The 23225-nt window shown below is 38.5% G+C and overlaps 2 protein-coding genes across 3 annotated transcripts; both read left to right on the top strand.

Moving 5' to 3' along the window:
• The first annotated feature begins 37 nt into the window (after positions 1-37).
• Positions 38-9283, top strand: sgta (small glutamine rich tetratricopeptide repeat co-chaperone alpha). Its single transcript, XM_042416054.1, has 12 exons — positions 38-172; positions 2364-2510; positions 3594-3697; positions 3833-3923; positions 4039-4138; positions 4235-4339; positions 5803-5938; positions 6026-6088; positions 7197-7234; positions 7319-7492; positions 8505-8628; positions 8723-9283. The coding sequence occupies exons 2-11, from the start codon at positions 2411-2413 to the stop codon at positions 8614-8616; spliced, it is 1023 nt and encodes a 340-aa protein (XP_042271988.1). The 5' UTR covers positions 38-172; positions 2364-2410; the 3' UTR covers positions 8617-8628; positions 8723-9283.
• Positions 9284-11394: 2111 nt separating this feature from the next.
• Positions 11395-17088, top strand: LOC121900095 (zinc transporter ZIP3-like). Of its 2 annotated transcripts, none has more exons than XM_042416055.1 (3): positions 11395-11478; positions 13661-14019; positions 15009-17088. In XM_042416055.1, the coding sequence occupies exons 2-3, from the start codon at positions 13813-13815 to the stop codon at positions 15765-15767; spliced, it is 966 nt and encodes a 321-aa protein (XP_042271989.1). In that variant the 5' UTR covers positions 11395-11478; positions 13661-13812; the 3' UTR covers positions 15768-17088. The 2 variants fall into 2 exon arrangements, with proteins under 2 accessions (XP_042271989.1, XP_042271990.1); XM_042416056.1 differs by lacking the exon at positions 11395-11478 and adding an exon at positions 11485-12203.
• Positions 17089-23225: the final 6137 nt, after the last annotated feature.

Consider the following 23225-nt stretch of genomic DNA (forward strand, 5'->3'; position numbering starts at 1 on the left):
TGTAACTTGACACCATGCGGCAAGTAGTACCGGCGCCTCCACTGGACGTCATAACTGTGCGACAAGCTAATTAGCTAGCTGAGTGACGGCTAGAAACTACTCGAAGGAGAGCAGAGCTAACGCTAACAGTCCGTTACCGGGACAATCCTCACTTGTAACACGGAGACAGCTGGTAGGAAAAACATATCAGTTTGTTATAATGTTGGATGTGTCCGCGTAACGGTATCTTATATACGTCAGCTTCGTTACAGTCAACGAAATGTGATCTACGAGCTAGTTAGCAGTTAGCATCGTGCCGCTGCGGCTCGGAGAACACGTCACGCCGAGTTCCGCTCAAAACTCCGGCGGTTCAACATGTCCTCGCCTCTTAGTTAAACACTGCTCATGGTAGAGCAAAGGTTAACACGTTAAAGCAAGTGACAAGAACTCATCTCCAATTCGGCTTACATTTCTTTCACCAAGAAACATTTAAATTAGTAAAAATTCAGCTTTTAATCGCGGGTTCCCACGTTGTTGTGACGCTTTTCTTCCTCCAGGATACACAGTGCAGAACAGGGCGGCAGGCAGAGGCTCGCAAGGATTAACAAGTCATTTATTGAGATGGATTCTGTTGACATGAATCAACTATAAGCCGAATTTTCTAGAAGATATCGGCCTATGTTTCCATTATACTAAATCTTGCTCCAAGATTTTTATTCCGCCTCTGACATGCGATGCATCGTTAGACTGCCAATTTTCTAACGAGATTTGCAAGGATTTACTCCCGAGTTACGGTGACAGAAGTAACGTGGTACAGTAGTGCAGGAAATAAAGAAAACAGACAAGAACTAGGAGTAATAAATGCAAATAAAATACGTAAAAATGACGATATCTAGCCTGTATACATGATAACTTGTGGATTGTAAAAATAAAAGAAAGTTGTGCAGAAGTAAACGTTCTGGTATCTGTAGTTACGTTACGTATGTTTATCTTAAGTTGAAGAAGCGAATATAGAATATAAATGAAATATGCAGTAATGTTATGCTCACAGCTATTTCTACGTATTGCAGTGCTAAAATCGGATTGTGTGCACATCAGTGAACCGAAGCTTACAGCAACCATTAAACCATGTCCGCTGTGTTTTTACTTTCTGTTGGAAACGAACCAGCTAACTTGAGTTCATATTTCAAAGTGACCTCTTTGTGTAAACGTCACTTTGTGTGCTTTCTAGCAGTCAAGTCACCTGATCGTGCAACAGAGATGGCTAGTGTTAGCCATCAGCTGTTAGCATTGGTGAAACAGTCATGCTGAGTTATACTTAGCCTGAGCTGCTAGAATATTCCACAAGCTCACTTCATTTCATATATTTGTTTATTCTGCTCATGTCGATGCGCAGTTCCAGGAAAAGATGTGATTCATGAAGAAAATACAGTTCAGTTTCCTCGCATACAGGAAGGAGAAAACCTAACATCACCTGCTTCCTGTTCAAAACACAGATAAACCATAGAAACAGATCAAGTCCAGTAACTTAACCACAATTACCTACAAGTAATATGAGAAAAAATGCCGTACACAATAATTTACTATCAACTAAGAAAAGCTGTCAACTCGTTATTCTTTCTCTTTATGTTTTCTTGAGCTGAAAAATGTTTAAACAGCCTTTTAAATCATTCAGTAAAGAATCACAGTTTGACGCCTCTTACTGAAATACACACCTGCTTTAAAGTCGTCCCTTCATACTGATGCTTCAAATGACATTTCAAACAAAAACTGTTCTGTACATAATTAATAATGTCTGTAACTCAACCAGATCTTTCAGTTTCATTAGTCCTGACTTAATAAACCGTCTGTTGGTGTGTTCACTTGAATCCACCTTATATATCATTCTTACTGTTCTTTTCTGTAATATTAATAATGGCTTTATTTATTGAAATTTATGGAAACATTTCTGGTATCAAAACAAACCATACAACTAAACAATATCACAATATACTTATTTAAAATAACAATAATTACACAACTTGTTACAAATCAATTTTATAATTATATTTCATAAAATCTCCTTTGTTTTCATCCAGCCTGCACTACATCCTCTGCATTTACAACTTTCTCTTTTCAGCGAAACACTTGAGTGGGTGTAACTTTAAAGAGTTCCTTGTTAAATTGTATCTATTAGTTGATTACAGGCTCGGCTGTGACATCATACGTACGTGTTGCACCGCATCTCCACACAGTAACTAAGATATGAGACAGAAAGGTGCATCCAGATTGACTTTATAATAAGTAACAGGAGTAATGTTGCGTTTAGCTGCTGTATGAGATTTAATGACATGCTAGCAACGTGCTAACTAGTTGACGGGTCCTGTTCCTGCTGTGTTTTTCAGGGTCTCTCTCCATCAGTGAGTACAGAGAGGTCTGAGCCTCCGCCACCATGACAGACAACAAGCGTCTCGCCTTCTCCATCATCCAGTTCCTCCATGATCAGCTCCAGTCAGGGAATCTGTCCTCAGGCGCCCAGGAGAGTCTGGAAGGTGAGTCCTCTTAGGGGTTGGATGAACCAATCCTGGTTCCTCTCTCCTACGATTCTGAATCAACTCACAAATGTCAAAAATCGATTTTCTAAATGTTGGTTAATATGGTGAAGTTGATGGAACGAAAAAAGGTGGAACTGAAGTGCAACGGCAGTGCAGCACCGGGATAATCTACAGGTTGCACACGCTAGAGTTCATCTTGTAGTTCATCTTCAAAAACGGCAGCAGTTCAGCACATTTTTGATTTAGTGACTCAATAATTTTAATAATTGTTAACTTTCTCAACTCACTCAGAGACTAACGTTAGCAGAGCAACAAACTCCAGCAGTAACAAACGAGAACAGCTGACCAACACACACTGCAGCATTAAACAACTTAAAACAACTCTGAGGTGAAGAAAGTAACTCAGTCAGTCTGTTTGACCTCAGAGATCCTGCAGCTGCTCAGCGTGTTGGAGCTGACGGAGCAGCAGAGAGGTTAATAACAACCTCTTCTTACTGCAGAGCAAACACACCAACATCTGTTTTTACAAGACATTTAACCAGTGATGTCAGTAAATTAAACTTTCATTTTGTTGTTGTCATACAGGCAGAAGACTGTAAGATGTTTCCAAATGAATGCTTCTAACTTTTTAAAATCAAAAGCTGCGTACTCTGACAGCGACCTTCATCAAGACCAGTTATCTTGACTGCCAGTTATGTTTCATATTGTATTTCAGTGCACTAAGAACAGCAGTGTTTGGTTTGGCACAAGTTTACTGCAGTAAGAGGCTAAAAATAGAGCCTCCTTTTCTATTCATTCAGTTGAGAATCAGTTTTGAATTGAGAATCGATTCATTTCTTAAGATATGACTCCAAATGACTAATTGATTATGAAAAATAGTTGGTAACTACCTGTAAGATTTACGTTTCAGTGTTGTTCTTTATCTGTGGTGTTAAAACATCAGATTTCCACACAGCCGGCGTCTAATACGACTACTGACCCTGATAAATGTGTCAGTGGAATCTGTGACTTTTCTCTTGATCGACTGCTTCAGTATTTTAGTTTTCCTGCCCTGTTAAAGTGATCTTTGTTGCTCTGCAGTCGCTGTTCAGTGTTTGGAAACAGCTTTTGAAGTTTCGACCGATGACCAGAGCCTCGCCGTCCCCCTGACGTTACCGGAGATCTTCAACTCAGCCACAGCCAAGGTAGAGTCAGGTTTACACACTCGAATGCATTTATTATTATTATATTATCTTGGTGGACTTGACATGATGGAAGTATTTTGAGGCAGTCATCATTTTCCAGGACATTTCTGACTCATGTGTGTTTGTGTGTTGCAGTTTCCAGCTCAGTCGCAGGTCAACAATAACTCCACCCCAAACTCCGTCAGCGAGGACGAGAGAGCCGAGGCCGAGAGACTCAAAACTGACGGTAAGAAGACAACGAGGAAACTCTGCCAGAAGTTTCTCACAGTTTCTAAAGTGACCGCTGTTTTCTTTATTTTTGCGTCTTGATTTTATTTTTTATAAAATCTTCTCGCCTGCAGGTAACGATCAAATGAAAGTAGAGAACTTTGGAGCTGCTGTCGAGTTTTACTCCAAGGCCATCGCCATAAATCCTCAGAACGCCGTCTACTACTGCAACAGGTTGACTTTAAGTTGTTTAGGAGTTTTTAACTTACTTGTGTTTGAATAAATGTGTATTAAAAGTGACTTAATTGTAATATTTGTGTGTGTTTGCAGGGCTGCAGCATACAGTAAACTGGGAAACTATGCTGGAGCAGTGCAGGACTGTGAACAGGCCATCAGCATCGACCCAAACTACAGCAAAGCTTACGGGAGGATGGGGTAGGAAACCACAACCTTCTGTCAGTCGCTGACAGCTGCTGAATGAGTAGATAATATAAAACAAGCAACATAACGGCTGCAAACAGCTGCACATACTGGCATGTTTTCCAGACTCGCTGCTGTTCTTTGACTTCTTCTTTTGTCAGGTGACATCAGGTCTTCATGATCTTTTAGGCCTGTTAAACTACTTTAACATATCAAATAGGTGATTAGTTTTATAGCAGAAAATAAGATATTTAGCATTTTGTAGAAACATAAGATATCTCTCAGTTGGATGATGTTACTTGGTGTGAAATAACAGCCTCTGTTCAAATATCTTCAGGTTGGCTGTCTGCCTCTTTCTGTATTTTCAATAACTTTTTCTGAGTTGAAGGCTCTTAAGTTTTATTTAGTGACATTTAAAGAGTATAAATACTGAAAATATTTCTTACTATGAGGCCACAGACACAAGACAAACTTTTGGTGCATTTAAAAGCTCATATGTTGACTGAAATATTGTACAGACATTTTAGAATAAAAGATGTGACCTTAGATTTAAATACCCAAGTAAGTGCATCCCATATCAATATGTGACAAAAAATTGCACTATACTGTAGCACGTAACGACTGTCATTATTGATTCATGAAATAATCCCAACTTACTAAAATTAGCCTGACTTGCCGAAATAAGGCTGACTCACTGAAATAAGGCTGACTCACTGAAATAAGCCTGACTTGCCAAAATTAGCCTGACTCACTGAAATAAGCCTGACTTGCTGAAATAAACCTAACTTACTAAAATAAGCCTGACTTGCTGAAATAAGCCTAACTTGCTGAAATAAGCCTGACTTGCTGGAATAAGGCTGACTTGCTGAAATAAGGCAGAATTACTGAAATAAGCTTGACTCACTGAAATAAGGCTGACTCACTGAAATAAGCCTGACTTGCCAAAATAAGCCTGACTTGCCAAAATAAGCCTGACTTGCTGAAATAAGCCTGACTTGCTGAAATAAACCTAACTTACTAAAATAAGCCTGACTTGCTGAAATAAGCCTAACTTGCTGAAATAAGCCTGACTTGCTGGAATAAGGCTGACTTGCTGAAATAAGGCTGACCTACTGAAATAAGCCTGACTTACTGAAATAAGCCTGATTTACTGAAATAAGGCTGACCTACTGAAATAAGGCTGATTTACTGAAATAAGGCTGACTTGCTGGAATAAGCCTGACTTGCTGAAATAAGGCTGACCTACTGAAATAAGGCTGATTTACTGAAATAAGGCTGACTTGCTGGAATAAGCCTGACTTGCTGGAATAAGCCTGACTTACTGAAACAAGCCTGACTTGCTGAAATAAGGCAGAATTACTGAAATAAGCCTGATTTAATGAAAGAAATCTGGTTTAATTGGTAGTCTGGTTTTATGAAACAGCCCTCTGATGGAGTCTTGTGGTGTTTTCCGTTTTGTTGTTGTTGTTGTGTTGCAGTTTGGCTCTCGCCAGCCTCAACAAGCACACAGAAGCAGCCACTTTCTATAAGAAAGCTCTGGAGCTCGACCCCGACAACGACACGTACAAATCCAACCTGAAGATTGCCGAGGAGAAGATGGAAACCTCTAGTCCAGTAAGAGAAGAAGAGCAGCAGTGAAGAGTTGAATGCTCTTTAGAGACTGTGCTCACCTCTCTCTCTCTCTCTCTCTCTCTCTCTCAGACAGCAGGGATGGGCGGAGTGGATCTGGCCGGTTTGCTCAGTAACCCCGGCTTCATGAACATGGTGAGACCTCAGACCGCTTCAAACTTATTGTGCATGAAACTTTTCTGTACACGCTATGCAGCCCGGCAGCTGTGAGGAGCAGTTTTGTTCTCTTAATTTGCTCAAACACAGAAGTCGTTTGTGCTCCAGAATTGATGTCTCGTGTGCACAAATTACTACAGAGTTACTGTGACGGTTATTTCATGGACAATCTATTATCTGATCTATCAAAACTCACACCCCTTCCTCGTCCACAGGGATAAAAATCCCAGGGTATCTCAGTATGAAAAAGTCTTACGTTTCCTTTACAAAAGCTCTTGAATATTGTTTCTTTCCTGCTGTAGACAGTTTTTTCCGTCTGCCTTATTTCTGTTGTTGTTAAAGGTGCAATATGTAAGAGTTTTAGTTTAAAACATTAAAAAAAAACTAACATTCTCAACAGAATGTGAAGAAATAAAAGTTTTGATGTTATTTCAAAGACATCTATGTATTGTGTTACAGTGATATCTACTGAAGTTAGCATGCTAACCAGCTAGCCCCCAGCTCGTCCTGTCTTGTAATACTACTTATACCTCATGACGCAATAGTGAGTCACTGTAGCGTCCAGCCTGCCCTCAGTCCGACATGAGAGGAAGAAGTAACACTTCCTCTTCTAGGTTAGATTCACTCAAGCAAACGTTAGCTCAGTGTTAGCACTGAATTGATATTGCTATCATACTTAGTCAAAGTCCTAGTTACCTCCTTTGCTAGCTAACAGAGCACTGATAATACACTATTGATTCAGCGCTAACTTAGCATAGCATAGCGTAACATTATTGTTAACAATATCGTTTAACATTTTGTTCTGTTTATTCATTTGAACTGAGAGAATTAATGATGTTTTTGTCTCCATGACTCCTGCCAGCGTCTGTATCAATCCACCATTTATAATATTTTGTGATTTGTGTGTGTAAACAGTCAAGGGCAAAATATTAGAAACTTCTGTTATTATAATACAAACCAGTATTTTTTTGTGTTTCATGTCCATCCTGTTTAACTTCTGCTCAGTGAGCCTTTTTCTCCAGAGTAACCAGTAAAGATTGATCCAGTATTGATCCAGTATTAACTGTCTGTCTCTGCGTCTCTGCAGGCGTCGTCTCTGATGAACAACCCTCAGGTTCAGCAGATGTAAGTTGTTTTTTTGTTTCTCTCGGTCAGTGTGTGTGTTGGTGGTTTCTCAGGTGAGTTTAGCGTCTCCTTGCTGTCTTCCAGGATGTCGGGGATGATGTCGGGAGCGTATGGGATGGGAGGAGGAGGAGGAGGAGGAGGAGGCCTAGGTGGCGGGATCCCCAGCGCCGCTGGAGCCGGTGGAGCTGCTGGAGCTCCTGGAGCCGCTGGTGCTGCTGGACCCGCCGGGGTCGGAGATTTATCGGGACTGATCCAGGCGTACGTACCTACCTTGTTGTTATAAAAATATACATCATAGATGCTTTAAAAAATTACTTAATTATCAAAATAGTTTACAAGTAAATCCCTCTGTTGACTAATTGATTAATAAACTAATCATTTTAGCTCTAATGAGCAGGACTGCTGTTAAAATTGAAAACGACACTCAGATTGTAAACATCAGCAGGATCACAGTGTTTTTATCAAAGGTAAAAATAAAGAGTTTAACAGAGTTTATTAAAGATAAAAATACAGAGCTTAAAATAGTTTCTCCAAGAGTAAACCTAGAGATGACAGAAGACACAGAGTTGATGAAAACAAAGAGTTAATATAAAGTTTATTAAAGGTGAAAATAATAATAAGGAGTTTATCAAAGAGTTAGTGTAAAGCAGGTCCCCAGTGTTCCCAGTGTGTTAAACCAGCAGTCAGGTGTCTGTAATCATTCCTCCTGTTCATACTGGATATTAAAAGATCCTTCAAATGTGCTTTCAATGGAAGTGATGGAGGATAAAATCCACAGTGTGTCCACACAGTCATTTAAAAGTCTGTGTGAAGCTTCTATTCAGCTTCATCAGTCTGAGTTAGTCATATCAAGTGGATATCTGACACATTTACAGTCTTTTTAGCATCAAATTCCCTCTTTGTGTTTCCTCGGACAGTGTTTCCCTGTTGAGCTGCAGGTGGAAGTATAGTAACAAAAAGAGGGACTTTGGCACTAAAAAGACTGTAACGTTGAAAGATATCTACTTGATTTGACTCATTTGGACGCTGAAGTTTCATATTAGCTTCAGAAGGAGGACTGTGGATTTTGTCCTCCATCACTTCCATTGTAAGGTCATTATGAAGGGATCTTCTAATGGTCAGTATGAACAGGAGGGATGATTACAGCAAGAAACACAGCTTTAATGTTCATTTAGACTCCTGATTGTTGGTTTAAGACACAGAAATTACCACCAACAAAGTGTAAGTTGTTGTGTGGATGCTAACATGTCTGTGCTTGTTTGTGTTGCAGAGGTCAGCAGTTTGCTCAGCAGATGCAGCAGCAGAACCCAGAACTCATCGAACAGCTGAGGAGTCAAATCCGCAACCGGACGCCCAGCGCCGGCAACGAGGAGCAGCCATGACACTCAGACCTGGTAAATCCACAAACCATCCCAACACATACTGGTGTTATTTACTAGTAGTCAAGTCCTGACTTATGTAACCGTGATTTCTTCTGGCTTCTTCCAGGTCAGGCAGGTTTGTGTGTGGAGGAGAGCAGCAACACCAACTGTCCTTTTTCTTTCTGATTTTGGATCGTTATAACTCGAAGGACTAAAAGGAAGTTATTTTTTTTCCATCACTGAATAATTCCTGCACGAGAGAGGCCTCCCGCTTCATTCAGGAGCCACGTCACCAAAAAAACAACACCCACTTCCTGCGGCTCTGTGTGGTTTTTAAGAGGAACATTTGGACATAACACTTTGCTATCAAACCTAAAGTTAATTAATCAATAATGATCTAACAGGAAACTGGACCCCAGATGTGAAACAGCTGCAGCGAGGCGGGTCAGCGGGTTTAATACAGAAGCTTGAAATGTCTGTTTTTTCTTCTGAAAACTACACAGTGTAACTTTAAATGCAATTTTTTGTCCAATACCTTGTTTATGATGGATCTGAGTGTGTGTCTGTGTGTGAATGAGTATCAGGGTTAATTTAGTGTAAATGGCAGTAATCCTGTGTGTGTGTGTGTGTGGCGTCCAAGAGGCAGAGACACAGTTTGGGGAATTAAAAAGAGCATCTCAACATTTTACACCCTCCTCCTGTCTGATGTCTGTTGTTTCAGCTCAGTCTTTATTGTCCATCATGAGAAACTTTCCAGTTAAGCTCCTGTGTTGATATTTTCCTTTAAACCTTCTATAAGTGATGTTTTTATTCACAAATCTGACATATCATCAGCTTTAAGTTGATATGTTGACCTTGTTAGCAAACGGTTGCTTATTTCCACATCCAGCAGTTACAACATGATCATCACATTGATAATGTGAATTACTTGTGGGGTTCCTCAGGGTTCTATTCTTGATCTTTTGTAGTTTCAATATAGTTAAAGCTGCTTGAAATGATGTTTTTTGTCCACTTGTTTTCAGCAGAATAGCCTCTAAACATGACTTCTGTCATATTATCAGCTTATAGAGCAGATGTGGCTAACATGTTAGCAAACAGTTGATTATTTCCACATCCAGCAGTTACGGAGCAACATTATCATTCATGTGGAGTCGTGTTTCTGTCCAATATTCACTCTCTTTTAGCTCTGTTTTTACTCTCTACCAACTCCTGAGGGAAATATCTGGCTCTTTAGCTGCTAAATGCTCCGCTATGTTCACCAGCTGGTCCACAGCTAACTGTGTTAGCTAACTATGTACAGCGGCTTTTTACAGCTTTTACTCTGAGAAATGACACTATGAGAGTGCTTCCACAACTGTGATACGGAAACTTGAAGCTTACAGTCGACAAATGCTGAGACTTTACAGTGAAGGAGGAACATCTGGTGTCCAGCTTGAAAACAACATTTACAGATTCAGAGATTCTGGGTTTTTAATAAAGGAGAGGTGACAACAATATAACAATCACAGATAAATACTTATTTAAAACATAAAGAAATACAATTTAAAGTCATTAATATTAATTGAGGTTGACCTCTGTCGTTTCTGTCTTGAAGAGCTTGAAACTACTGAACATCTTTTCTGTTCCTGTTGAGTCACATCCAGCCTGCATAATCCTCAAAAGTCTCAAAATGAAAAATATCCCACCATTAAGCTTCCTCCAAAATCTATCATATGGGTGAATAAGTGTAATTGAGACTCCAATGCATCTCTTCTCCTGACAAATGCTAATGATTAAGACTACTGTCAAGTTAAACCAGCGGTGTCGTAATTAAATCACATGTCATAAATGAAGCAATATTGCTGATTATCAGATTGTGTTTATGATATATTCATGTATCAAAATACACTGTAATATGATGAAAACATGTATGTTTTAAAAGAAATTTCAGTCAATTTTTCATTGTCCCACTTTAGAAAATGTGGTTTGAAATGTGGGACAGACATATATGTTCTTAAATTGGTGAAATATTAATTTAAGCAGATTAAATATGCAACACATTATATTATTACTAACATTAAAACATAATATAATATGTTTGTAACAGCGAGACATAATTACTGAAAAGAGTAAACATGGGCATGAACTTTGGCCTTGAGTGTTACTGACTAGAGGAGTTTTTACTGTATGAATTAACGTGATTTAGACCTTCCGTCAGTGTCCCACATTAGGAAAAGGCACATTTTGGCAGAAAGAACACGTTTATATTTGCCATTTCTTCTCTGAGTGTGATATCTGTGTTCTCTCTTCTTATAAGAGTGGAAAACACTTTCAGAATGGTTCTGTGTTGGCTTCATATTGAAATATATTGCTGAAGTGCAAACTGCAAAAATTGCCCCACATTACTCTGATTCACTCTAAACAGTCTTTATAAACAAATATCTGATATTGTTAATCTCATCATTAGGGGTAAATATCACATTCATTCATGTAAAAAACAGAAATCCTCCTTTACTTGATTAATTAATGAGTTTAATAATTATTTTCCTTCCTTATGGATACCAGCTGATAAACACCCGACAATACAAAAACAATGTCAAGTTACAGTATGTCTCAGTTTGTTGTGTCACATGGAAATACTCAAGTAAAATACAAGTACCTCAAACTTATACTTAAGTACAATATTTGAGTAAATGTACTTAGTTAATTTCCATCACTGCTTTTCACTACTAATTTATTTTTGTTCATGGTTGTTGTCGTCTTGCTGCTGTTTTATTTGTAAAGATCAAATAAAGTTGTGAAAAAAAGAAGAGGGAGACCGGCCAATCAGCGCTCAGGGATTGTATGACGTAAACGCGGATGTCGCTTCATACACCTGCTGGAAAGAGACGGAGGGCCGGACAGGTAAACACGGCAACTCTGACTCATTTTAGGGGGTTAAATATGTTTTTCTTGAGCTGAGCTCGTTGCTGTTACTGACTGACACACCTTGGAGCAGCTGTTTACCTGTTTGACCGGGTGTTAGCTGTTGGGAGCTAACGGCAACTAAACCTAGCAACTCCTTAAAGTTAGCCGCTGTTAGACGGAAGCGCGGGCGGAAGTGAAGCGATTTTATCTTTAATGTAAACATCAAAAATCTGTCAGAGGAACGGTAGAAGTGAAATCATACATCTTAAATATTCGATCTGATACTGAATCTCAACGTGAAGCGATGTCACAGTAAGAGATGCTAAAAGATAATTCTCTCGTATTTGATTATAGAAGTTTATTTTGAAGCTCCTGACAGGAAGTTCGGCAGCTTGACGTTGGTCTCCTGCAGCAGTAACGACAACATAACGGTTATAAACGGTTATAAACGGCGGCTGTAACCGTTATAAAGAGAAACAAACAGCCTGCAGGGATGTAGATTTACGGTATTTTGTGTCCAGACTGAAATTAGTTTATATTAACCATAAATAATGGAATACTTTGCGTTTTGTGGGCGTGTATCTGCAGGGTAACGTTACTGGTGAGGATCAAATAAAAACCGGAAAGTCCAGTTTGAAGTTTGTCGGACACTAAAAATCCAACTGCAGGACTTTACAACCCTTTAACAGCAACAGACATTTCACCCTTTGACTCGTTGTCAGGTAACATAACAGCGCATCAGGCAGCTGCCTGGGCCCCCAACTAAAAGACAGCTATACATTTATTATGATGTTTAGATATGAAAAATATTGAATTATGTTACTATTCTGATTCTTTATATCTCTAAATAACTTACAAAAGGCCCCCAAGGCAATTCAAAATATGCAGCTGATCCCCAACAATGAAATGTGGTCTTCAATACTCTGATTATATTATATTTCTTTAGGGAACAGTATAGCAGCATAAACAACATGGACATATATGATTATCTTATGGTTGTTTATTGATCTGCTCCTGGTATCCTCCACTGAAAGAAGAAAATATAAAGAACAAAACAAGTATTAAGATTTCTGATCAGATCTCGTCTCTCTTCTTCTTTCCTTTTCTCTCCTTCATCTTTCACTCCTCCCTTTCTTCTCTCTTCCTCAGTCCTCAACTACTCCTCTGTCGTCTCTCATCAACTCTCCACTCGTCATATTTTCCTCCTTTTCTTTTTTCTGCTCTTCACTCCTGCCTCCGTCCCCTCCTCATCTCCTCCTCTTGTCCTGTGAACCTCCTTTAGGCAGCTGTTAGATCATGTGACAGGTTCATGTAGGGCTGCAACTAATGATTCTTTTCATTATCAATTCATCTTTTTTTCAATTAATGAATTATTAATTATTTTACCTTCTGTCCTCAACAACTAAACTGATGATTTTTCATTCTGACGTGAATTTTTTGTTCCACATTAATATCAAATCACAACACAAAACAAAGTGAAGAGTTTTGTTGCATCACAGTGTTGTTCAGCAGAGATAATAACAAATAAATCAATAAATAAATACAAAGCTGGCGTTAGTTTTCATGAGGAAGTGCAGCAGAACTTCTTCTTTATAGAGATGGAAACACAACAAAAATTACGTCATGATGTCTTTCAGTGTCGTGCATCAATGCAGCTCTAAAAACATCGATAAAAGGTTATCAGATTAAATAAAACTCATTTCCTCTCAGTGAAAATGTAGCTCTGTTCTTTACAACTGCCATAAATAGTAGTAATGATAATAATAATGATAACAACAATAATAATAAACTTAATAAACAGCACATTTCAAAACAAATTTACAAAGTGCTTCACATGGTTAAAACATTTAAGTACTACAATTAAAATAGACAATTAAAAAATAGAATAAATCTGAATAAGATGCCCCAGTATAAGATAAATAATAATAATAAAACAGACATGTTGTAAATAAAGCAGAGTGGTATCAGTTTAATAAAGACCTTCATGAGAAGTGATTTAAAAGACGTCACTGATTCTGTGAAAGTGTTGTTGAACGTTTGTATTAAACCCTGATTTCATTTTATTGACACACTGTGACTCACAGTGTCTCACATGAATCTGGTTTATTGTAGTTTATTGTAGTTTATTGTGTTTTATTGTGGTTCATGGTGGTTTATTCTGCACTTCCTGTTCCCTCAGTGTCTGTGTGTGTCTCAGTAGAAGCAGCTGAGATGTCCCGGCAGCAGTAGAGTCCAGTAGAAGCAGAGCGGAGGTGTGTGTGTGTGTGTGTGTGTGTGATGTCGCTGCGTTCGATGCTGCTTTGTTGGCTTTAGCGTCTGCGGAGCTTCAGGATGCAGATCCTGGTGGCGAAGCTGCTCGGCCTGCTGGGATTGTTCGGCCTCATGCTGGCCGGCATCCTGGTGCCGGTGCGCCTCCTGCTGGTCGACTACGACAAGGCACACAGATACAGGAAGGCTCTGTCTCTCTGCAACTCCTTCGGAGGAGGCGTGTTCCTGGCGACGTGCTTCAACACGCTGCTGCCGGCCGTCAGAGACAAGGTACACCTTACACACACACACACACACACACACACACACACACACGTTTGTCTTTCTATACTTGTGAGGACTCCTCATTAACATGATGCATTCTCTAACTTCTAATTCTGATCTTAACTAGTCAAGTTATTTTTATTTATACAGCCTAATATTACAAACCACAAATTTGTCCCAGTGGCTTTACAATCTGTACAGTAATACAGCATCATCCGCCCTACACCCTCAAATCAGATAAGAAAAAACGGAAGAAGGTGTCACGACTAAATACCTAACATCAACCGTTACATAAACCTTATTCTAACCTTAAGCTTAAAACAAAAATTTTAACCCTCAAACAGGCCTGTGAAGAAGTGAAGACTGACCACAGTGTCCACACAGTGCAGAAATATCCTCATAACAATGATTTAAAACTGAAATTGGTACACAGATAAAGGAACACACACACACACACCTACACCTACCTGTCACCTCATCACATAAAAACATTCAACATTACAGAAACATATTATCATTTTACAGTTAACTGCATTAAGAGGCAAATGTATATTTTCTGTCATGTACTGTATGTTGTATCGACATATGATGAAACCGTCTCACTAGTGAGTTAAAACGTCCCGTTGACACATTTACACGTCGCAACTGTTTAAAAAAAAAAAACGTATTTAAGGGAAAATCATCAAAAATGTTAATTTATGTTCTGAGATGTGTAAACTAAATGATTAGCGGCTGATAGATCATTATTGGATTCTTTTAACTCTCCAATATCAATATCAGTATCGGCCTCATCAATCCTGTATCGGTCAGACTGTAATAATATCGAATATTTATAAAATCGATTATTTTGATAAGAAAAATCAGGAGCTACAAACACATGATCAATAAAACATACAGACAAAAAGCTTCTTTTCTTGATTTTTGTTGATATTCGGTATAAACGAGCGAGTTGAAATATTGATCCGGATCTAACCGCCGCTGTGTTTGACTGTCAGGTGGACGACGTGTTCCGGCAGCTGAAGATCAGCAGCGATTATCCGCTAGCTGAGACGATGATGATGCTCGGCTTCTTCCTCACCGTGTTCGTGGAGCAGGCCGTCCTCACCTTCAGGAAGGAGAAGCCGTCCTTCATCGACCTGGAGACCTTCAACGCCGGCGGCTCCGAGGCCGGCAGCGACTCCGAGTACGACACGCCTTTCATCTCTCCGGCGCGGGGCTCGCCGGGGGGCGGCGGCGGCGGCGGCGGTCACCGCTCACACGGACACCAGCACGGACACTTCAGCCCGGCCGAGCTGGCGGGGGCGGGGCCTCTACGCCTCGCCAGCCTGGTCCTGGCTCTGTCGGCGCACTCGGTGTTCGAGGGGCTGGCGCTGGGCCTGCAGGAGGACGGAGCCAAGCTGGGCGGCCTCTTCCTGGGCGTGGCCGTGCACGAGACGCTGGCCGCCGTGGCTCTCGGGGTGAGCGTTGCCAAGGCGGCGCTCGGCATGAAGGACGCCGCTAAGCTGGGCGTCACCGTCAGCCTGATGATCCCGCTGGGCATGGTGGTGGGCATGGGCATCGAGTCGGCTCAGACGCTGGCGGGCGCCATCGTGTCGGTGGTGCTGCAGGGATTCGCCGCCGGCACCTTCCTGTTCGTCACCTTCTTCGAGATTCTGTCCCGAGAGCTGGACGACAAACAGGACCGGCTGCTGAAGGTGCTCTTCCTCATCCTCGGCTACGGAGCGCTCGCCGCGCTCGTCTTCATCAAGTGGTGACAGACGCATCATCGCCGACACGCACAGCAACACCAAAGCAAAACTCACAACTCTCAGCTGTGAGAGAAGGAAACATCTGGAGCAGCTGCTCTTCTGACAACACAAACTATTGATTCTCTGAGTTTATAACTAACAGTTATTTTCATTATTGATTGATCAACCTGCTGATTAGTTTTTTGATTAATAAACTTAGTTGTTTATCTATAATATAACAAAAAACACACACATTTTAATTGACCAACAGTCAAAAACCAAAAGATATTCAGTTTAATATCATATGTAACAAAGAAAAGCAGCAAATGATCACATTTGAGAACCAGCTGATATTTTTGCCAGAAAAATCACTAAAATGATAAATCGATTATCAGAAGTTATTTTCTGATGATTCACTAATCGTTACAGCTCTAACTGCTTGTGCTCCTGACTGATATTATTTGCTTCACCTGTTTTCATATTTAAAGGAACAGTTCAACATTCTGACAAACACGTTTATTTGCTTCCTTGCTGAGATTTTAATGACACCAACGAGCCGGACCAGCTGTTTCCTTTATGTCTTTATGCTAAGCTAAGCTAAGCTAAGCTAAGCTAAGCTAAGCTAACCGTAGTGTTATATTTAATATTCAGACTTGAGAGATTAATCCTGAACTCTAAATCTCAGCGAGAGATTTTCCAAAATGTTGAACTATTCCTTTAAGTGTTGATCAGATTGTTCCTACGTCTTTATCTTACTACTGAAGTCTTTGTCCATAATAAGTTATTTTTCTGAAGTTTGTAAACTTTATCATGTAACCAAATTTACAAAATATCAACTAATAATCAAATAATCTGACTCGACAGTGACAGTACTTTAATCTCAGGTATTAAAGGATAATTTGAAGTTTTTTTTTTTCTACTTTGACAGAATATTCACATGTGAAGTCACATCATGAGTCCAGTGCAGGTAAAATATCTGATATTTAAAAAGTGTTTATATTTACATGTAAAAACTGTGTTTATCCTTTAATGAAACTCCACTCTGAACAGTTTCCTTCATTTTTTTATAAACCTGCTGAGTCTCTAAATTAAGTTCAGACGTTGTTTTTCTACAGTCGGATGAAGCTGTTAAATCACAAATAAATACACTGGAGACCATAAAAAAAAGATACATATAAATATATAAATGTGCATCTAATCTTTATTTTTTTTGACATGTGTATTATTATTATGTGTTCATATTGTGATCTTGTTTTGTATTTATGATGGTTTGTGTCCCGCGTCTCATATTTTCATGAAGGAATTTCTCTTGTGTTTTCTGCCATTAAACAGATTATTATAATATTCATTATAAGGATTTGAATTATTGGACTCAATTATCCTGAGAAACATCCGTCTCTTCAGCTGCTAAATGCTGCACTTTCTCCACCAGCTAGTCTCTAACTTTTAAAATCTAAATATTGCATCTAATGTGTCATTTTCTCAACTTGACATATTATTGAATCTCTGGACTGATCGAAGCAGCTGGAAGGTTCCTTCAGCGTCGTCATCACCTAACGAAGCTGTGATAAAGGTCGTCAGGAGAAGATGAAGGATCATTTCTGTTTAGTATTTCCTATAAATGGGTCACTGTGGCGCTCACAGCTCTGTTACAGTGATTCAGGAAACTGTTGATTCCTCCAAACAAACATGATTTCTACATAAAACGTTTCAAACATCCTCTGAGTCTCGTCCAAAGTAAACACAGAAAGTAGCCGTCTGGTTTTGCCATCATGTTTAACTGCGCAGGAATCTAAATACAAACAGAATTTCACTCTGAGCAGTTTTAGACTTTTAGAGTTAGAGAGTTTTACAGAATTAGCAACAAAATGTACTTAAAGTGCTGAAGTAAAAGTACTGGTTTTGTCCCTCTGACTTATTTATTGTGTACAGTATAGAGGTACTTGTACTTTACTTGAGTATTTCCATGTGATGCTACTTTCTACATCTCAGAGGGAAATATTGTACTTTCTACTCCACTACATTTATTTGACAGCTTTAGTTACTTTTCAGATGAAGATTTGACACAATGGATAATATAACAAGCTTTTAAAATACAACACATTGTTAAAGATGAAACCAGTGGTTTCCAACCTTTTTGGCTTTTGACGTCTTACAAAAAGCAGTGTGTAGTCGGGGTCACATTTCACATGTCTATGAGTTGTTAACAGCTCCACCAAATAGTGATTTTTCCCTCTAAACTTCTCACATGCTTTCATTTCAATAAATGTTCAAATGATCCAATATTTCAGCAAAAATCAAAGATTAGAGAAAAAGTCTAAAAACTGAAAACAGATTTGTGTATCAGAACTTTGTTTTTTCTTCTTTCCTCTCCCAATAATCATCTCACCACCCCTCAGATTTATCTGCTGACCCTTTGGAGGGGCCCGACCCCTAGGTTGGGAACCACTGGACTAAACTAGCTAACTGTATATAAAGTAGTGTAAACTAGCTCCACCTCCAGCAGCTACAACAGTAACATGCTGCTCTAACACTGATGCTTCACTATTAATAATCTAATGATGTCATATATAATAATATATCAGTCAGAGGGACCAAACCACTACTTTTACTGCAATACTTTAACTACATCAAGTTCATAATACTTATGTACTTTTACTGCAATACTTTAACTACATCAAGCTCATAATACTTATGTACTTTTACTGTTGTAGGATTTTTCATGCAGGACTTGTAATGGAGTATTTTTACTTCAGTAAAGGATCTGAATACTTCTTCCACCACTTTATTTTCTCATGATGCTACAGTCACATCTGTTACTAAAGTGTTTAAGACATTTCTGAAGTTTTAATGGTTTAACCTGATTTAGTTAATCACAGTTTGAAGCTCGTCAGAACTCACTAAGAACTTAAGAAAGACTTTATACACAAACACAGCTCTGATCTTCGTGTGGTTTGTAATTAGACCCTGGCTGACCTTCAGGTTGAACATTACGTCACGGTTACTTCCTGTCCCTCAGCTCCGCATCCTGAACTATCAGGCTTGATCCAGGCGTGATGCCAGCTTTTAACAGCAGTGATTGGATTAGAACTGATGCACCAGAGTTTGATTGTTTATTGACACAGTTCAGAGCAGCTCTGACAAATCCTCATGTCATGATCTTGACCTCTGATGGATTAATTCCAGAGTTTAAGTCAGCTGTAAACTGATCATTAAGAGCTCAATCTGCAGATTACAGTGATGGAAGTCAGCTCTCAGTCAGTCGGTTCATCAAGACTTAACTTTGCTTTCTGTAAGAAGGGTTTTCTACACTTTAACATCAGTTCTTTCTAGTGAGACTGGATCTGTTGGCATCTTTTTGTTATGATAGATTACATAGAACTGTGGTCACTAATTCACTCACTTATTATTCTCCTAAAAAGATGCTAAATTTGAAGCTCAGTCAAAGAGAACAGTAAAGTACGGTGCTGTTCTCAGTAAATGCAAATACAACACTAGTATGTGACTAAATGTGGTTTTAAGTAGACTTTGTGTATTAATAATACAGCAATTAACACACTGTAGCATCTGTTTTGCTTGTATGAAAAATGCAGGAAACAGCTTTTTTGGGGGGAGGGGGTTCTGATAACTGATTAAAGGAGGTTCCCAGTGTTTCCAGTGTGTTAAACCAGCAGTCAGGTGTCCATATGAGCAGTGAAAGAGGTTTTCCTTGCTGTAATCATTCCTCCTGTTCATTCTGGATATTAAAGATCCTTCAAATGTGCTTTCAATGGAAGTGATGGAGGCCAAAATCCACAGTGTGTCCACACAGTCATTTAAAAGTCTGTGTGAAGCTTCTATTCAGCTTCAGCAATCAAGATATCAAGTGGATATCTGACACATTTACAGTCTTTTTAGCATCAAATTCCCTCTTTGTGTTTCCTCGGACAGTGTTTCCCTGTTGAGCTGCAGGTGGAAGTATAGTAACAAAAAGAGGAACTTTGGCACTAAAAAGACTGTAACGTTGAAAGATATCTACTTGATTTGACTCATTTGGACGCTGAAGCTTCATATTAGCTTCAGATAAACTTTTAAAAACATTTTTGCACAGAAGGAGGACTGTGGATTTTGTCCTCCATCACTTCCATTGTAAGGTCATTATGAAGGGATCTTCTAATGGTCAGTATGAACAGGAGGAATGATTACAGCAAGAAAAGCAGCTTTAATGTTCATCTGAAGACTGACTGTTGGTTTAAGACACACTGGAAACAAAAAGTCTCAAAGTCCTGAATCTTGTAGGTTCTTAAAATAACTTAAATGTTGTATAATTTCCCGTCAGTCTCTCTGACTGGATCAGCAAATCAATGGAACAACAGTTTTATTACTGGGGAAATGTTGCCACCAAAGTCTGTCCAACCATTGTGATGGGGTGTTGTTGTCTTGTGTGTGTTTCATTCAGTTGTGTCGCCTCAGTGAGCAAGTTTGCTACCTAACTAACTTATGAACTATGAACATAACGGAGGTTTTCATGAGGAGTCGACCTCAGGCATCATCCACAGAAAGTGGACAGCAGTTGGAAAGGAGAGTAAAGAAGAAATACGGCAGGAAAGGAGATGCTTAACATGAGGTTAGATATACAGTATTTCTGTATTGCTCATAGCTTTTACATGTATATAATTATTTGTGAAATTCAAAGTTTGTCAGTTTCCAATGATGGAAGGATGCAGAGAAGACAGGAATGAAAGAGAAGGTGAAGAAAATAAAGGAGGAGGAAGGAGTGAAAGCAGAAGTAAAGAAAAGGAGAAACATGTGTGATGAAGATGTGAAAATGTGAAGAACAGAGGAGCAAAGGAGAGCAGATGTCAGAGAATAAGATATGCATTTAATCTTGATATTTTTTTGTTTTATATTTTCTTCTTTCAGTGGAGGAAATATCTTCATAACTTAGTTTCTAGTCTCCACCTCATTTTTAATTATATTCAACCATCTGGTCATTATTTCTGAGGTTCATAAGTGACCTTGACGCTTTGGTGATAACACAAGTGTGACTTATCTTAAAAATTACTTTATCAGCATCTTTTTCTCACACTAAAAATGGACCTTATGGACTTTAATCTTATTGCTAAACCACAGATTAGCCTTCTTGCTAACTCCCTGGGAACTGTCTCTTATTGGCAGAATGTTATCTTTGCACTCTCACTGGTTCATGCTTCATGGGAAGGCAGTTTCCACTACAATATTTCCAGGGATGAATGAGCGCAGTTGAGAGAGTGAGAGAAGTTAAGAAGAAAAGAGGAGGAAAGGAGAGCAGAGTGACCAGGAGGAGATCAATAAAGAACCAGAAGATAATAATAATAATAATAATAATAATAATAATAATATGTCCATGTTGTTTATCCTGCTATACTGTTCCCTAAAGAAATATAATATAATTTCTTCCTTGCTCTTGCAAATAGAGCAGCCCAGATTATTATGGGATGGATTCAGATGCAGCAGATTTGTCAGCTAAACATTCATTCTGTGAACTCCAGCATCGTTTAACAAAAACAGGTTTCAAGACTAGTACAGAAGGAAACAGTTGTTAAGAAATAGTTGCAACAGAGAATTTTTGTCTCATTTTAGGCGGCAGGAGTGAAAACGAGTCATCCTTAACATTTACTGTGTTGTGGTTTCAGAATGATGAAGACAGTTGGAGAATAATTAAATACAAAATAAGATGTAAACACTACAGGATGATTTTTTTTTTTTCTGGGCAACTATCATGTTTTTCCTAAATGATCTACAGATTTTTAGGCATTCTATTATCTCAAATGGCTTAAAAAAATAGAGCATATTGGTGCCATAAATGGAGAAATAAAATTTGTTTGGATTAATGTTTACAACGTCTGGCTCCATCCCTGCAGTGAGGCGTCTTATCTATTCAACATATCTATTTTAAAAAAGACATTTTTAATTAGATAGTTACTGATTTCACTCACAACAGAGACAAACAAACCCTCCAACATGATTCTCAAACTCTCACATCAGATGAAGACAAATTATCATTGAAGAACTGAAGTTTTAAATTAAAGTGAAATACTGTATTGACTCAGTATTTGTAGAGTTTTCTTGGAGCAGCATCTAGTGGACTTTAGAGGAACTGCAGCTGATTCAAGGCTTCAGTGTGCAGCTGATACAATATACATAAACACAGTGTGATATGAATCCAGAGGTGGAGGAAGTATTCAGATCCTTTAGTAAAAGTACCAATACAGCAATGTAAAAATACTCCATTACAATTAAATGTCCTGCATTTAAAGTATTGCAGTAAAAGTACATAAGTATTATGAGCTTGATGTAGTTAAAGTATTGCAGTAAAAGTACATAAGTATTATGAGCTTGATGTAGTTAAAGTATTGCAGTAAAAGTACATAAGTATTATGAGCTTGATGTAGTTAAAGTATTGCAGTAAAAGTACATAAGTATTATGAGCTTGATGTAGTTAAAGTATTGCAGTAAAAGTACATAAGTATTATGAGCTTGATGTAGTTAAAGTATTGCAGTAAAAGTACATAAGTATTATGAGCTTGATGTAGTTAAAGTATTGCAGTAAAAGTACATAAGTATTACTAGCTTGATGTAGTTTAAGTATTGCAGTAAAAGTACATAAGTATTATGAGCTTGATGTAGTTAAAGTATTGCAGTAAAAGTACATAAGTATTATGAGCTTGATGTAGTTAAAGTATTGCAGTAAAAGTACATAAGTATTACTAGCTTGATGTAGTTTAAGTATTGCAGTAAAAGTACATAAGTATTATGAGCTTGATGTAGTTAAAGTATTGCAGTAAAAGTACATAAGTATTATGAGCTTGATGTAGTTAAAGTATTGCAGTAAAAGTAGTGGTTTGGTCCCTCTGACTGATATATTATTATATATGACATCATTAGATTATTAATAGTGAAGCATCAGTGTTAGAGCAGCATGTTACTGTTGTAGCTGCTGGAGGTGGAGCTAGTTTACACTACTTTATATACAGTTAGCTAGTTTAGTCCAGTGGTTCCCAACCTAGGGGTCGGGCCCCTCCAAAGGGTCAGCAGATAAATGTGAGGGGTGGTGAGATGATTAATGGGAGAGTAAAGAAGAAAAAACAAAGTTCTGATACACAAATCTGTTTTCAGTTTTTTGGACTTTTTCTCTAATCTTTGATTTTTGCTGAAATATTGGATCATTTGAACATTTATTGAAATGAAAGCATGTGAGAAGTTTAGAGGAGAATTGTCTCTTTGGCTTTTTAGCATCTGAAACATGATCTGATCTAATCTGAAAAGTAACTAAAGCTGTTAAATAAATGTGATGGAGTATAAATATGACAAAATTTAAATACTCAAGTAAAGCACAAGTACCTTAAAACTGTACTTCAGTATAGTACTTGAGTAAATGTGCTTAGTTACATTACACCACTATATAAATCATACATAAAGTGTTTATAAATGATTTAAAGTTTAAGTGGGCTCATATCAGGGTTA

Source organism: Thunnus maccoyii, chromosome 7 (assembly GCF_910596095.1).
Source record: "Thunnus maccoyii chromosome 7, fThuMac1.1, whole genome shotgun sequence".
Taxonomy (NCBI): domain Eukaryota; kingdom Metazoa; phylum Chordata; class Actinopteri; order Scombriformes; family Scombridae; genus Thunnus; species Thunnus maccoyii.

Excerpts from the sequence above, each read along its gene's own strand:
- sgta (XM_042416054.1), top strand. The coding sequence starts at position 2,411 with ATGACAGACAACAAGCGTCTCGCCTTCTCCATCATCCAGTTCCTCCAT. Across the intron at positions 3,924-4,038 it reads CGAGAGACTCAAAACTGACG|GTAACGATCAAATGAAAGTA; the intron begins GTAAGAAGACAA and ends TCTCGCCTGCAG. Across the intron at positions 4,139-4,234 it reads GCCGTCTACTACTGCAACAG|GGCTGCAGCATACAGTAAAC; the intron begins GTTGACTTTAAG and ends GTGTGTTTGCAG.
- LOC121900095 (XM_042416055.1), top strand. The coding sequence starts at position 13,813 with ATGCAGATCCTGGTGGCGAAGCTGCTCGGCCTGCTGGGATTGTTCGGC. Across the intron at positions 14,020-15,008 it reads TGCCGGCCGTCAGAGACAAG|GTGGACGACGTGTTCCGGCA; the intron begins GTACACCTTACA and ends TTTGACTGTCAG.